The sequence below is a fragment of the Colossoma macropomum genome, unplaced genomic scaffold, assembly GCF_904425465.1.
Source record: "Colossoma macropomum unplaced genomic scaffold, Colossoma_macropomum, whole genome shotgun sequence".
Lineage (NCBI taxonomy): Eukaryota > Metazoa > Chordata > Actinopteri > Characiformes > Serrasalmidae > Colossoma > Colossoma macropomum.
The window spans coordinates 33,171,166-33,189,110 of NW_023494784.1; the positions used below are offsets into that span (position 1 = coordinate 33,171,166).

Sequence of the window (17,945 nt, forward strand, 5' to 3'; positions counted from 1 at the left end):
TTGAGACATTGTTTTATGATCGTTTTACAAAAGCTATTGGCCTAAAACGCATTTTTTTTTTTAAATACATTTGTGATGGAAAGGTACCTGAAGGGCATTCTAAGGCAAAATAGTGCCTAAAAAACTTTTTTTCCCAGATTTACCAATATTTTAGTATTATCTGCATTATTGAGACGTGATTTTGCGCTGCCTTTTTTAGATGAAATAAACACTCAACAGACTCAGTAACATATCAATGACGTAACAGCAGTGAATTTAAAAATTAGTAGATTATCAAGAGACTTGACTAACTGCGCAAATAAAATTTGTTCATAATCTGCTGAACTCCGTTTTCACTTTATTTTGAGGGTCCAAGTTCATATCTGTAGATTTTAAGCTGAGAAGTCACTGAACATGTAACTGTTATAATACAGACCATCTTAACAACCTCAATAAGCCATTACAGACATGCTGCTGACACCGTTCAGTATATGGAGCTTAACTGGATTAGGTGGGTTAAGGTTAGGGTTAGGATTAGGGCTAGGTTTAAGTGTGGGTCAGGGCTAGGTTTTGGGTAAAGTTTGGTTTTGCGCAATGGAAGTAACATATAAAGTCAGTGTATTCAGATGCTGCACTACTGCTACTTCACTAATATGTTGTTGATGCATTACTGATACTCTGTTAAGAGTCATCTACAAATGACCACTCAAAATAAGGTATTACCTGCATTATTGATATTGAAACCCCTGGTGTCCATCACCACACTTGTACAGAAAATTCAGGTCCATAAGTTTCTCTACTAATGCATTGTTTCACATCACATCCTTATTTAAACTCAAATAGGCAGCTGGTCCATCTGGCCTGGCTGTCAGTAAGCCTGCTCACTGAATATCTAATGCAGCTCTGGGTTATTTCTGTGTTTTTGCCTAAGGCGCATACCATTGGCAACTCAAAGTGTCCATCTCTAGGATCTCTATATCATACTGACACAAACGGCTTGATGAGCCAAAAAAAAAAAAAAACTATTCAATCAGCCTAAGCACAGATGTCAACTTATGTGGACACAAGCTGTTTATGTTAAGACCATTTTTATTGGTCTTGGGTAGAGTCACTGCTTGAATTTATATTTTGTTGCATTAAAAAAGTCACAATCTGGGTCAAAATTTTGCTTTGAATTGACGTTGTTATCTACTGACATTACAGTGTGTTGAGCGCTGTGAGGTTTGGAAGAGCAGTGAGAAAAAGCATGCAGGTATTTTAAACACATGGAAGGAGAGCTCACATTATGTCAGCTCTACTTGCGCAATGAAGTCAGTGGCACATTCCTGTACCAAATAATAGAGGAAAAACATGAGTACTGTCGCTCTGCTAAACACAGCTGTGATAGAAGAAAGAGAGAAGAAATCACTCAGTCGTGCCAATAGTTACTAAGGAAAGGCTACTGTGAAAGAGAAGGATACTGTAATCTAATGCTATTTATTGAACATGCAAGATTGTAACAGCATAAAGTAAAACTACACTTACTTCACTGTACTGTGAACCAATAACTATTAATAACTAATAATGCAGTAAACAACAAACACTACAGATAACTATGATGTTAAATGAACATAGTTTTGGGCAATCTCTCATAGTATTTGCCTGTTGTTAATGGCCTTGGTGGAACAGAACAAGGAAATGATGTTTGAACAGTCTGCTACTAGTCATTAGTCGATCACCGAGTGTGTGTGTGTGGGGGTGTGTGTGTGTGTGTGTGTGTGTGTGTGTGTGTGTGTGTGTGTGTGTGTGTTACTCACTCTCCTGGCCGCGCTCCTTGTTCTTAAGTTGCTGTAGTTTCTGCTCACGCTGCTGCTTCTCCAGCTCCTGCTCACGACGGTGCCGCTCCAACTTCCTCTGGTGCTCCAGCAGCTCCTGCTGATGCTTCAGAGCCAGGAGCTCCTGCTGGTGCTGAGAGAGAGACACACACAGAGAGAGAGAGAGACACAGAGAGAGAGAGCGTTATTAATTTATAATGACATGAGATAATCTACTTGCATGAGGGACGTGGAAGTCAGTGGAAAATTTGTGCGATTTTGGAGTTTCCAAAATCTGTGGTCTACAAGGACTCTGTCTTTTCTGTGTCTTTTGATCATTTTTTTGAACTGTCCAAAAAAATTATCAAAAGACACAGAAAAGACAGAGATTCCTAACAACTGTGAAAGACCTGGTAGACCAATGAAACAATCACAATCAGATAAACAGTTTTTAAAGCTTTCATCCTTGAGAGAGAGGAGAAAACCAAGCTCCACTCTTGCTTCAGATCTGAAAAAACCCACCAGTGTTTCCGTCCATCCTTTCACTGAGAAGACAACTCAGCTAGGGGTCTGCACGCACGTGAAATGATATCAAGAAAAGGAAATGAACAAAAAAGACAATTTGTATACAAACAAAAGAGCTGCTTGTGTTCTCAGAACAATGGACTAACTACCCCAGACTTAGATCATAAGAAAAAGACAATGCAACCAACTTCTAAGACTGAACTTTGGAAGTGTGGAAAAATATTCCAAAACAAGTCTTCCAAAAAGAACGGAAGCTGGAATAAAAGCAAAGCGTGGACAGTTTAGTTGTTGGAGGCTTTTGTGTAATATGGGATTTCTGCATTTTTCACTGACACTGAAAAATAAATAATTTGTACTTAATGTCCATTTTGTCTGGAAATTAAATAAATGAAGCGCCATCTCTGACTTTAGCACAGTACTGTACACCCAATTATTTGAGTATGAATGTGCAACAGTGTAATTAAGCCATCGGGACTTACTACTAGAATACAAAGAGAAAAAAAAAAAATTTAAAAAAGGAAAAAAAATGGAAAGTGCATAGGGGTATGTAGCAGCAAAGCCATAAAAGTGATTGAATGTCCTCTCTCCAGCTCAGTGAGACAGAGCGGTGAAGTGGCATTGCCTTTTACAGGCAGCACTGGACTCTCTGCTGGCTGCCCTTCACAGAGATTTCTGCTCTGTTAGCACTATAAATAGCTGAAGAGGTGAGCTGAAGGAGAGCGTGTGGACGAGCACAATCTTGTGGCTGCTGACAGATGCTCCACAAAGTTCTACATGTCCTCCCACAGGCAAACACACCACTGTGTGTACACAGCATGACACGCAGCTGCCTAGAGAAAACATACAGACTGGTGAAGCCTTCAAAATACTGCTACAATGCATCTTATTCACTCACATACTCCTGTGAAAAGCACAGTCTTTCTGTTTTACCTCCCTCTCCTTCTCTGTGTCTCTGTAGATATAACCCATGGCCCACCTGACTGTTCAAAAGTCACTTGTCATATTAAATTCACTTCTAAATTAGTGAACTCAGCTGCTTTAAGGTGCACCTATTGCTGACACCACTTAAACTGTGCATACAAGCCTGTATAATCTCCAAAGAACAGTACTGCTAGTAGAATGGGAGCATGTTGGGGCAGTTGCACACGAGACTAAGATCACCACTTTCAGTGCCAAGCGACGGCTAGAGAGGTATAAAACCCCCATCACTGAGCTGTGGAGCAGTGTAACTGTGTTCTATGGAGTGACAGAACTCCATCCAGTACCTTTGGGATGAGTTGGAGTGGAGTTTGTGATCTAGAAGTAATCATCCAGCATCAGTACATCATGTAACTAATTCTCTTGTGGCTGAAGGCAATGAAATCCTCACAGCAACGTTCCTACAACTAGGGTAAAGTCTTCCCAGAAAAGCAGAGGCTATTATTGCAGCAAAGGGGGGACAAACTCAATGAAGTAGGAACTTTGGATGAGCAGATGTCTACAAAACTTTTGAACAGATTAGTCAATTACTGAAATAATGTACTGATGCAGCCTTAGCGAGACACACAAAATGAATCCTGATCATGAGCAGATCTGTAATGTCATTCTGGTTATGAGCTGAGGAGATCTCTATGGTAGAGACCAGCTGTTTCTTATCAGAAGCAGTGGCAGGATGACTCAACAGGCTGTTTCTCCTTGCAGTGAAGTGCAGAAAACCTGTTTATAAAATAAAATAAAATAAAAAAAAAACATATGTACACCGCTATACCACTGAAAACCACTGCACACTGATATATGGTTGAACAACAATTGCACACTGCTGAGTAACTACTGCATACAGGACACACTGAGTAAGCACTACTGCACAGCCACTGCACACTGACAAAATGCTGTTACACCACTGCACTCAGACTAGGGATAAGTATCGAGAACCAGTACTAAAGTGCCACCGGTTCCCGACTGGTCAGCACTGAAATATTGACAATCTCCTGGACAAAAGGTGCTGCTATCGGTATTTATGTAATTTTAATTCATTCTACACAGCAGGCACTTTCACATGGTGCTAGAGTGGATCATCAGGTGGGACCCTCTGCTTCGTGTGACAAGTGTTCGCGTGACTACTTTAACCATTTCAAATGCTGAGCATCATTCTATGCTCTTCGGTCATGGCTGAAAGGGTCAGACACTCAAAACTGTGAGCTTACTTTACTAAATTTAATGATAACGCAGCTAAATGCAACATATGTGAAGCAGTAGTAGCATGTAAACTGACACACTCCCTCCTCAAGCACTGAGAACTGGTTGATACCAGATCCTTGGAGACTATTTGTGCTTTCTTTAAATGATTTTCAATGAATTGCAAATCATTTAAACCCTGTATTTAATTGAAAACAACACAAAGACAACATATCAAATGATGAAACTGAGAAATTGTACTGTTTTTTGAAAAAAATATATGCCCATTTTGAATTTTATGTCAGCAGCACATGAGACAGGGGCATGTTTACCACTGTGTTGCATCACCTCTTCTTTTAACAACACTATGTAAGTGTTTGGGAACTGAGGAGACCAATAGCTGTAGTTTTGAAAGTGAAATGTTTTCCATTCTTGCTTGATATAAGATTACGGCTGCTGAACAGTCCGGAGTCTTCTTTGACATATGTTTCGTTTGCGGCAACTGTTTTCAATGTGTAACTGGACTAAATGGACTCTTTTAATACGGAGCAGCGCTGTTGTAATATGTGCAGAATGTGGTTTGACATTGTCTTGCTGAAATAAACAAGACCTTTCCCTAAAAAGACGACATCTGGATGGCAGCATATGTTGCTCCAAAACCTGTATATATCGTTCAGTATTAATGGTGCCTTCACAGATGTGCAAGTCACCCATGCCATGTGCACTAATGCACCCCTATACCATCATGGATGCTGGCTGTCAAACTGTGCACTGATAACAATGGGGGTGGTCCCTCTCCTCTTTAGCCCAGAGGACGCAGCATCCATGATTTCTAAAAAGAATTTCAAATTTCGATTAGTCGGACCACGTGACACCTTTCCACTTCTCCTCAGTCCACCTTAAATGAGCTTGGGCCCAGACAAGGTGGTGGTGTTTCTGGATTCTGTTTATATGTGGTTCCTTTTTTCCTTTTTTCTACTATTTTCAATTAAATATAGGGTTTAAATGATTTGCACATCGCAGCAGCTTTCAGCATTTTTTCCAGCTTGGTTGAAGCAACAGATCGTAAGACCCAGCTGCCGTGTAACTACGCATCGGCAGATGAGAGATTACCAAGAGAAGTCTGGCTCATCTGTTGAGCTAAGGGGCTACCATTAGCAATTTTACACTGCGTGTATATTGTTAACTGGTTTATTGGTGGGATACCAGTGATACTAGTACCTTAGGAATAATTCCTACCAGTATATCACCCACTACCACTGCCATGAGCATTTTTACTGCTGCTTGTCAACCCACACCGCCGGTGCGTTAAGTTCTGTCTCCTGGCGCGCATGCAGTGCTCATCACCACGGCGTCACCACAGAAAGAAAAGACATCGCATTAATCAACACCATCCCTCCTTCCACTCCTCCCAACATCCCTCCCTCCGTCCTGCCCAGACACTGCCTTCAGTCCTTCACACTGAGTTATTTATAGCTCAGCCAACACTGCTACTCTTCTATTGGTCAGATGGCTTGCTGTGGCAACACAGCAAAGCCAGTGGTGTGCCGTGCTCATTGCTTCAGAGTGTTTCCCAAGGACAGGTTTCCCATAGCAATGGAGACCTGACCACAGTGTATTCCTCTACACACGTCAACCCGCTGCTCTTCCCCTACACACAACTGAAATTCAGCTCAACATATTCCTCCAATACACACACACACACACACACACACACACACACACACACATCCCTCTTCCCACAGCATACTGGCATTCTGCTGAGCACATTCCACTCTGCAATCATAGGCTTTACGCTGAGGCCTCAGACAGGACACCACTGACAGCAGCACGGATTCAGGAAACCACAGCCACACACACACATGGCCGCACACAAACCTTAAAACACACGCAGACACATAGCATGCTGGCTGTGGAGATACACAAATCTCAAACGCATACACATGCGTACACATCCAGAACACTCAGACAGAGTACCATAACACAAAACTCACGTTCATTCACATTATAAATGATAGCTTAAAGCAAAAAATCTAATTTACACAATTTTCCCCCTCCCTCAAATGTAATCGATCACTCAAGACTTGTTGAGCGTCTGAAGTTTAGTTCTTTAGTTCAGAAATGGAGCTGTGTAGGTAACAAACAATGGATGCTTAAATGTCACCAATTACCATCACACAAACTGCATATTTAAAAATGGGCTGGGTCAGAATTTTCAATATTCAATTTGTCATGAAAGAATCAAACAGTAAATTATGATTTTTAACACACAAATTAGCTTCTCTTAAATGTTATTAATTCACATAGTTAAGAACCATGAGATATCCGAACTCTGTATTCCATTAGTGAAGAGTCAGCGTTGTACGTTTTGGTTATAGTCTCTTATCTGTTTAAACCAAAGAAGGAAATGTAGAAAGACTGCTGCAATAGTACATAGGAGGGGTCACAGAAAAGCACTGGTAAACATCAAGATCATTTTACACTCTATAGATTTGATGGAAAAGACGTTGATCTTGGTATCATTTAACGAACTCTTCATAAACTTGATGGCGGTGGTTATTTTAATATTTTTCATTTTCAGATATTTTTGTGTATCAAATTCAACTGAAATGCCCAAATAAACAAAAAAAACTGTCGTTTATTAGACCGTATACTGTGGTTATTTATAATATTTCATATGTAGTAGGTACAGTAGCAGCACCCACCTCGCAGTCCGCATTCTCTCTGTACTTATGATTTAATTTTATAACAACTTTCAGCTTTTTAATTTTATGACAAAATTTAGCAGCTCCAGCACAAAATTAAACAAACAAATTTACACCAAACATGACAGATCAAGAAAAAATAGGGAAAAATAAAAATTCTGCACATTTGGTCAGTAAACCAGGTTTAAGGAAAGCAAAGGGAAGCCTAGATAAGACTGAATGGACAAGTCCATTAAAACATCCAGCACTGACCAGTGCACAGCAGGGAAAGGAAAAGGAACAGAGAGGCTGTAGATCAGAAGAGGAGAAGTACAGGATAGAGAGGAGTGAGAGAAGGGGTTAGAGCCTTACCTTGATGTGCTCCTGCAGCTGGGCCTCATGCTGGCGCGAGAGCTGCTCGTGTTGTCTCTGGAACTCTGCGATCAGCAGCTGCCGCTGAACCTGCTGCTTCTGTTTGAGGGCCAGAAGCTCCTGCTGCAGCTGCTGCTCACACTGACCAGTATCCACTGACGCCCTCGACATGTGCTGCTGCTGCTGGTCCACACGCAGGTCCATCGGGATGGCAGCCGGAGGCACAGGAATGGGCAGAGCTGCACTCACATCAACTACAGGAAAACAGAGAGAGAGAGAGATTTATTATTTTAATAAATAATAATTATAATTGAAGAGTTTCTGTACAAAACACATTCAAGACCTCTTTCCAGAATTTTCTATCTTTTCAAGATATTCACTGTTTGAAGTCGGCTTTACACAAATAAGAAATATCAATGCTATTTTATGATTAATACTCCCATTATTAGAGAAATAAAATGTGTTTTCTGTTATACACCAGCAAAAAAGTACATCAAAAATTGCTACAAATGGAAAGACAGCATTGTTTTTTAAATGACACTCTCTTTACAATATAAGAATAAATATAATGAATAATTATTAGTGTTACAAAGAAACATAAAAACTAATTTATAATATCATCATCATAATCATCATCATCATCATCATCACAATAACAACCAAGGTCCAACCTGTATCAAAGGCTGTGTTCAGACTGCAGGCAAATCGGATTTGTTTCTCAAAACAGATCTTTTGAGACGACTGCCAGCACTATTGTTTGCAAGTGATCAGATCAGGTTTGTGTATCCAGACATCACCAACCTATCTGCATTGCTAGGCTAACAACGTAGGCATCAGTAACTACATAGCTACACTGGTGACATGGATTTCAAAGCAGATGCTGGAGAAATGGAGGTGCATCATCTCGGCCTTCAAACTCTTCAAAATTCTCTGGCATAAGCATGAATCTTCGGTGCGCTTCTTGAATCCCAGCACTTCCGTTTCTCTGGATTTGACATCGTTGTTGTTTGTAGTATTGCGAGTGATGAAAAAGGCACATTGAAATCTGAATGGCCAGAGCAGTAAACACATCAGGAAAAATCCAATTGGAATCGTATTTCTACCTCCAAATGTGGTTTGGATCAGATTTGCAAAAATCAGATTTTATGTGGTTTTTAGCTGTCCAGACTATCAATAATCAATCTGGATACGCTAAAAATTGGATTTGGGTTGTCAGCCTGAACATAGCCTAATGTGCTGTCGCCAACACTAATGCATCTTATCCAGCCAATCAAGGCCTTCGGCAGGACCAGGGCTGGTGAACACTTTTTCTAGGGATTTTTGAGGATTATTTTGTGCGAAGGCAGCACAGCAGGCGTTGAAAATTTCTATTTAAAAGTTTCTATTTATCTGAGCCAAGCCAATCTGTGTAGCGTATAATTAGAGCTTGAGTCTTAACCTCAGAATCAACACTTGTAGCGAATCTGAAAATATGTGCATCATTACATGTCTAAAGGACAGTGTGAATCATGGTCCACCTATTTGGCTAGCTGGCTTTTTTGTGAGGGCACAGTTGGGCCAAGGTGAATCACACAGACCCCCCATGAGCCGGAAACAGCCAGACATTGTAAAGTTTGGTAGTTACTTCCAGTCCTCTGCTTCTTTTCTAATGAACTGCAGAGGTAAAAAGAGGCTAGACTGAGCCGCTGCGTCTGTGCTGTTGGTAAGACGTCACATCGCTGGCTCACCCACAGGCTCCAGGATGCCCTTCTGACCCCACACTGACCAAGGGTCTGGTCACATGGATTTTTCATAGCACAGAGGAGAAAACCCTCCTTTCATCCCTTACCCATGACTTAATAAAATCATATCTGTGACGCAAAAGTGGCCGTACAAAGCCGGCATTAAGCCACAAGGCCTAGGAGCGACCTCTCAGCGGCAAACTCGCCCACACTCAGCTGGACAGGAAGCTGTCCACAACCAACAACTTCCTTCAGTGCAACTCTGAATAACTAAGCAGCGATAAGGCCATTATTTGTTTGTGCTTTTTCGCAGAAATAAGACAGGCAAATGTTTTCTTTCAGCTCACATATTCAACAGCCCAGCCACCAATCCAACACAAACAACTATTAGTGCTAATTAACGTGCCAGTTAACACCACAAGGCACAAGCACCCCACTGAAACCTCTAATTAAACGATTTTTTGAACATCAGAATAGTCTTTTTCTAAACAATAAGCGCAATAGAAAAAACAGGGCATTTCTTATTTATCCGTCAAAGGCTGTTGAAGGCAGTGAATAACAGAAGCAGGAGTCCATGAGCTGTATGGAAAATCTCTTGAATCATTTTATCCAAAGTGCACAGCGAAACTGTAAAGGATGGTTGCTCTTTCCGCAAAATGACTGCATGAAAGTAACTTTTCATCAAATGTAAATCATAATAAAATTTCTTGTCTTTAATTTTCAAGCACAAATGTGTCAACAAATGGAACGTTTCAAATACGTACTTTCAATATGATTTCTCTGCTGGTTTCAATGAACTAAGTAAGAAATGGTTACAAAATAGTCACAATATCTTCATCAAGGAAAGAGCTTCAAAAATCCTCTGGCTCCTCTTACCCACTACATCTCACACCCTCATATTTCAGCCCTTTCCTTCAGGCACGTGGTACAGACTCCTGAGTGCCAACAATGTGCCACTTTATTTTTTTTCCCTTTCCTCTTTTAACTACACTTTAGTGGCTGCTCCATTCTTTACATTTGCACTGCTAAAATGTTTCCACATGCTGTATCATCACTCTGGTACACTCGCTCTCCTTAACTCAGACAGGACAAGTTATTACAGTCGTTACTGTGGTGCAATTCTACAATTTTGTGCACACCTACTGTACAAAAACGCTTGGCCCAACTGATATGCTGTGATGCGGGTGCTCACACTGCACATGAAGCACAAATCCTACAGATAGCTCTGTCTTCAGACAGTTTCCAATAAAGCTGTTTCATACAAAACAACCCACTGTGCACCAGAGCGCTCAAAAGAAAAAATAGAAACCGTACAGCAGCTTTGCTAACTTGTGCCACATTGTGTGCTGAAACTAAAACCAGGAGATAATGTACATGTGTGGGACATCACAGTCTCTCTACAGCCTATTTTACAAAGACACTTTATTAATGTTGATACTTCAGAATTCCAACATTATTGACCATACAGCCAGGTCTGTAAGTATTTGGATAGTGGCAATTTTTCATTTTGGGTTTAACAAAAAACATTAACTGTTTAGGAATTACAGTCATTTTTGCACAGTCCCTTCATTTTCACAGGCTCAAAAGTAACTCAACAGTTGGCAGTTTCATGGCCAGGTGTGGTCTGTTCCCTCGTAATTTCATGACAAATTAAGGAGATAAAAGGTCTGGAGTTCTAAAGTGCTGAACATGCATTTGGTAGCTGTTCGTGGGAACTCTCAAAATGCATCCAAAGAGGTGTAAACATGTATAAAGGGGGCCATCATTAGGCTTGAAAAACAAAAACAGACCTTTCAGAAAGACAGCAGAAACTTTAGGAGTGGCCAAATCAATAATTTGGCACATTCTTATAAAGAAGGAATGCACTGGCGAGCTCAGCAACACTAGAAGACCTGGAAGACCAGGGAAGACAACTAAAGAGGATGATCACAGAATTCTTCCCATAGGGAAGAAAAACCCCATCACAACCTTTAGTCAAGTCAAGGACATTCTAGAGGAGGTTAGCAGATTATTGGCATCTACAATCAAGAAATGCCTTCATGAATGTGAATACAGAGGGTTTTTCTCAAGATGGAAACCACTCAAGAACAGAAAGGTCAGGTAAGACTTAAAACATCTAAAAAAGCCAGCATACTACTAGAACAGGATTTTTTGTACAGATAAAACGAAAATTAACCTGTACCACAATGATGGGAAGAGAAGAGCATGGAGAAGGAAAGTCTCTCATGATCCAAAGCATACCACAACAACTCTCAAGGCAGTGTTATGGCATGGGCATGTATGGAACTGGGTCATTAATGTTTATTGATGTGACTGCTGACAGAAGTATCAGGATGTATTCTGAAGTGTACAGAGACATGCTTTCTGCTCAGATTCAGTCAAATGCTGCAAAACCCATAGGAGAGATCGATAATGACCCAAAACACACCACAAAAGCAACCTACGAGCTTCTTAAGGCAAAGAAATTGAATGTTCTTAAATGCTTGCTTTCACTTACTGAAGATAAAAATGAAGGCAGAAAGTCCCACAAACATGTAGCAACTAAAGACAGCTGCAGTAAAGGCCTCACATCTTGACTGCTTCATTTAAAATCCATTTTTATGGTGTACAGAAGCAAAATTACAAAAATTGTCTACAACTAAATCAGGCTTTAATATGAGCGAAGAATGTACAGTGTATGTCTGACTTAAGAGTTAAGCAGATCCTCTCAGGCTCAGCAACAGCACACACCTCCCTCATTCAAAGAAACAGAGCTCACGGAGAGCAGAGCATATGAACCAGACAGCCAGATACAGCAGAGCTACGTTTGTTTACTTGTGTCACTATTAGATCAGGGGGCGAGTGGGGATTAGATAACATTAGAGCTCAGAGTTTCACACAAGCAGCGGAGGGTAATGAGATGCTCTGTCTACGCTGAGGAAAAACACGTGGTGTATACACACATAAGAAGGATAACCTCACAGTGCGATGATGTGCGATAGTGGAATCATAAAAGTACTGGAAGATAATTGTGGTAAAAAAAAAAAATCTTCAGAATGATGACCCAAACAGACTGAATTTCAGAACAGAGCTGTAGAAGACTGAAGGAGCTATAAAGCTTTGAGAATAAAGTGAGAATAAAAAAAAAAACTAGAATTCATCATATTTCAAAAGTCTCTGAAAGTTAATTAGACAAAAACAAAAAAAAAGTTCAGATTTTTTAAATACTGACAAACATCTGAAAATAATTTTTAACAAAGTCTGTAATACTTAAATCTACACTGTACAAGTTGTAATTGCATAGGAAATTGTCAATATGGCAAGTGATTCCAAACCTCCGTACAACAGTATATGTATAGTCATATGCAAAAGTTTAACCTCCGACACAAGTCAAATTACAGATTTTGTTGAGGTGAAAATAAGTCAACACATTCTCTGTTAATCTGGCTAAGTTAAAAATGCATTTTTCTGCCAATTTAGTGCAGTTTCTGTTTATTTGCAGAATTAAACATACAGCAAAAATAATACACAGAATATAAAATATGCCAAATTTCTGCACAGTCCACATTTTGTGCTTTATTTTTTCCCCAATATATAAATTTCACCAATTAAACATTATCTGTGCATTAAATGTGAATAAGTCTGTTCTCTGTAGAGGAGGTGTTAACTTATTTTCACTTCGAAAATCAACATCACACATCTGACCAGGAGTGTCCAAACTTTTACATACGACTCATGACCCCACATGAAAATTTCAGGTGCTGGCATCAGCCCAATTCCCATACTTTGTGGACAGAAATGTTTGCGGTTCTAGCAATTTTAACGATCCAACGTGGCCTTAAAACACCCACTACTCACACCCATAACCAAAGCTCAGCTAAAGAGGATTTGCTGACATGGACGACACTGGTCAGTATTTGTAAACCCTGCAAAACAGCAGCTTTTGTGCAGGCAAGCACACACAGCACTAGAGTGAACACTGATAAAGATTGATTCACTATCGCTGTGCATGTAGCAGCAACCATCACATCGTGTACCTCACCAGCATGATGCATCATGGGAGCATTGTCTTTGTGGGCCAAAGATTCATCACATTTAAGGCATTGTGGGTGCAGCTTTCTCTCCACAGATACAGGTTCAGTTACTGAAAAGCGCACGCACACGGCCCTAATCACAACCAAGAACAGTCGGTCATGTGATCAGACTTCAAAGGAAAAGATCAGACATGCACCAAATATGTGGAAAAATCTGATTTGACTCCCTGTCTCATAGAGGAGCCCCAGGGGTGTGCACGTCACATTAGTATCACGCCGCTTCTCTGTTTACAAAGAGCACACAAAAAATCTCTCAATCTATCAGAAAAACTAATAAAAATCAATGCTGTCATAAGAAATCCTTGAAATGCCATTTTGTTTTCTTTTACACCATGTAAAAATGCATTCACCCTGAGTGAACATGGAAAGGAAAATGAGAACATTTCATGAGAAATGGAGCGACTGAATTTCTCAAAAGGTAAACCTTTTGAGTTTTTTAAAGCTACACAATGTGAGTTTCGGGGATTTGGAGGAAATATTTAATTGCACGTCTGTTGTGCACCAGATCATTTGCTCACAAGTGGATGAATGTGTAGACTGCAAGTGCAATGAAAGACTACTGAAACTCAGTCAAAACTTGGTGAAGGACGTGTCCTTGGAGAATATCAGTGAATTATCTACTGTTGTCATCATATCTTCATCAGTATAATGCTGAGTTTGAATTTGAGACCTAAACATCAAGCCGGTGCAAGTGATGTTCATACGAAAAAGATGTATGGTCCAAAACGCTCTGGTGAAATCTGACTTGCTGCAGCAGTTTTTCTGCCTGACAGTAATGCTACCTCTTTCAATGTAAAACAACATTAACAGCAATTAAAAACTTGTTTCCCTTTCTTTACCATTTCAGAATTTGATTACTGTTTCAAAATTTCAGCAGCTTTTCGTACAAAAGTACAGGTGGTTACACACTAAATGCGATGCAAATAAACCTGACTACTCAGACAAGTTTTTTTCACATCAAAACTCTATAAACCAGACTAGGCCTGGGTGATATCTAAAAATAATTAGCACAATATTTTCTAGTTAGAAAATTGTGGTAATCGATAATATCGAACATCATTGCCCTATAGCCCAGGCCTATACCAGATATGATGCAAATTTTTTTGTGGAACACTGCTGTGTTGTTTGTGCTGTGACTAAAACAAATAGATAAAAAATAAGTACTTTACTCTTCACAAAATGGGCAATCTGTGGAAAAGGGAAAGAGTGGTGAGTTTTATGACCTCACTCAGCAGCACAAACTTCATAAGAGCTATTACATGTAACTTGAATTGGTAACTTACACCATCTGCGAGAAAACCTAATGCCAGAGACAACAGTGATTGAAGGTTTGCAAAAACTGAAAAGAGAGTGAATAAAATATCACATTTTTGTTATCACCAGTTACAAAAGTATTTGAAATTATTCAGTTGAAATTCAGGTAATCACTGGATTTCTCTTCATTGCCTGAATAATGCCTTGATGATGCTGGATGACCGGCAGCTTTCTTTCATTTCTTGCACATCTCAGGTAAAGCATCTTGGTAAAGTAGTGTGAGACCAGAGCTTCTACTAATCCCCACATATGATTATGTCTGGCCCAACTATCCCTATCCTCCATCCTGACCCTGACTGGGCAGAGAAAAAAAAAGTACTGGAATCATTGCATTGTGTTTATCATTTCCACATGAATAAAATATAGGACATACCTGTCTTTTAACTGCATAATAATTGTGTTTGTGAAAATGATGCATGCATTAAAATCAAGTAAATTCAGTACTGGTTTTCAGTGTAACTGTCCTGCGCAGGGGCAGATAAAGAAAAAGAGAGAAAGCGACAGAGAAAGAGTTTAAATGTTATAAAGGAGGTAAAAATATCTTAAGAGTCAACTGTCTGGTTCATAAGCATTGACTGCGAGTGGCATCAGTCACTTGTTCTCTCTTCCCCTCAAGGCCACACTGGATCCATACCAAATTGCTCATCAATACCAAGTTTGCTATACATGACAGACAGAGCCAGGAAGTCACATGACAGGACTAACAGTGGACAATAAAACACTTTACAGCAAGACAACATTATTTACCTTCAGGAAAGTTGTCTTAGTCAAAAACTAAACTGGACAATTGTACAGTCAGTGTACAGTGAAGATCTAATAAAGATCTAATTTACTGTACAAACATATCGTACATGTACACTACACTTTGTGATTTTCAAAAAAGCAAACTGTGAAAGATTTTTACGCTTATAAGCTAAAATATGATCCCAGAAAACATAATGAGACATGCTCAGCCAATTTAGTGCCTTTTTCTACCAACAACAGTCAACAAGTTTTGAAAGAGTCTGGAATTTTGGACAGCTAAAAACCACCAACAGCAGTACAGCACAGAATAACAACTCGAACTGACTACAAGTGAGATTAGCTAATGCTAAAAGGCCCAAGCAGAATGTGGTCATTTTCTTAAATCAGCTGATTGTCAGAGAACATTTATGACATAATCTGGCATGAAGCACAAGTAAACATTAATATCACATCAAACAGTCGGCCACAGAACTTGGCCAAAGTTGGCATCATCTCGTAAAGAGTGACAGGCAATAAGTTTGTAAGATCACAGTTATTGTATCGTACGGACTTGACGTGACTAACATCTTTCTGTAGTGTGAACCCAAATTTTCGTGCATGGTCATGTTTCATTACCAAAATATTTCGGTCATTAATATTAGTCCATTCATAATGAAACTTTAACACAAAGTAAAGAGTAACTGGTGTTTTCAAATTATGCCCAAGAGAGAAAATGCAAGTAGAAGAGAGTTACCAAGGGAGCGAGAGAGGGGGAGGGTTAGGGGTTGGCACTATGACAATACGTTATTGTTATTGTGATAAACTGTGTCACAATAACCTCTTCCCATTATATTGTGGGTATTAGTACTTTTACAGCTCCACACAACTGCATGTATCATAAAAACAGCGGAGAGGATGTACACAACAACCAGCATGAGGGTCATGCGGTTTACAGGGTCTTGGGAACAGGAGGGTGCACATTTCCCTCGGTATGCCAGACGTCTTCTCCAAACTCCTAAATAAACTCCCCGTTCACTGTACCCTTCAGAACTGTTAAATAAAGAGTGTCAGCACTGGCCAAGAGCTCCCTGATGAGGTCATGATGACCTCAGCAGGGTTGCCGTGGAGCGGCGGTGTGTGTAAACAGCTGGGTGGCCACTGGCACGGCTCTCCGTAACTACTGCAGGAGCGCACACAAATACACACAGCAGCCCTGCCATCCACAGCCAGAATGCCTGCCTGCCTGCTTACGTCAACCAAGTAACACCACTCAAAAGCCTGCTTTTAGCCCCAGCTGCACTGTGACAGCCAGAGCATGTGAACGTTAGAGTTACTCTATGGAGCTTTAGCCAGACTTGGCATCAGCACTCTGGTGCCTGTGCACACAGTACTCAAATGCGAAGAAAAGACGCTTCAGATTGAGTCAAGGAAGAACTTCAGTGGGGAAAACATTGACTTTCTGTGACCTGAAGTGTTGTACTAACATCAAGAAGCACAACAGCCTCAATATACACTGAAGTATGGGCCGCTACGACTCATGAACTTTGACAAGCAACAACACAAATAAAGAAATTAATCTTCTTGCTCTGGACACTGAAAACATTTTGGTAATGTGGTGGTTCCATCACTTGCAAAGTTGAGTCACACTTCTTGGCAATTACTGCGGCCACACAGTCTCATATCGCTCAGAATGGAGAAAACTGTTCTGTAGTTGTGGATGTGAGATTTACTGGGCAAATGTGCAATGAAGAAAAGTGTTTTTGCTTTTAAGACCAATAGTTCAGACTTACATAACATATGACATCAATCGATATTCACCTACATGTTCCAGAGCTCTTAACAGCAGCACACATTTCTTACTTAATAAATCAGCAGAAGTCTGTGAAAAAGGCTGCAGTGTCTGAGGGAAAAGACGAGAGTGCTAGTTAAAAAGAATGAGCAAAGAAATGAGCAAATTATGAAAGCATTCTTGAAAGGGTGGGCAATGATATTTATACAACGATATTTATCGGTATCGAGATCAATAATGTCACATTACCTCAGAATATGCTTTCCAGAACACACCTTGGATATCATCACTTAAAGAACAATGACCAACTGCATGCTTCATTAAAATGACAGCATAATCAGTCCTGTTTGGATTTATTGCAGTGTAGTATGTAAAACGCTGAACGAAAACCACTGTATTCTACGTTTTTAGCCCTTTTCAGATTGGATTAGTTTATCAGGGGGACATCTGTAAAAGTCTCCTCTAGTGATCAAACTCAAAGCATCTGGACGACAATAGAATTACCACAGGATAAGCAAATTTCCGGTGGGCTGTATTTTATTTGATCTGAATTTAACAATAGATCTTTAAGGAACAGACAGTGATATTAGTCATTATTTCTAGAAGAAATTCAAAGAAAATCTTTCTAAACAAGTTGAAATTGTGCATTTGTGAAGCAACACTTTATACCTGCAGCTGCCATTGTAGTCACCCCTTTTCTCACTTTCATTTTCTTCCTCCTCCTGGTAATGCTCTCCCAGGCAGTGCATGGACTCAAGGTTTTAGCACCCAGACCAAGTAAATGGTTGAGTGGTCCTTCCAAAGCATCTATTTTTCAT

General features: G+C 40.0%; 1 protein-coding gene across 3 annotated transcripts in view; it reads right to left on the reverse strand.

Moving 5' to 3' along the window:
• hdac4 (histone deacetylase 4) overlaps positions 1-17,945 on the reverse strand; it is a 215,369-nt gene that overhangs the window by 87,590 nt on the left and 109,834 nt on the right. For all 3 annotated transcript variants that reach the window (XM_036569453.1, XM_036569446.1, XM_036569458.1), the window contains 2 exons: positions 7,508-7,761; positions 1,776-1,926 (listed from right to left, as the gene is read on the reverse strand). In XM_036569453.1, coding sequence (XP_036425346.1) covers positions 1,776-1,926; positions 7,508-7,761 — 405 coding nt within the window. The remainder of the gene's footprint in view (positions 1-1,775; positions 1,927-7,507; positions 7,762-17,945) is intronic.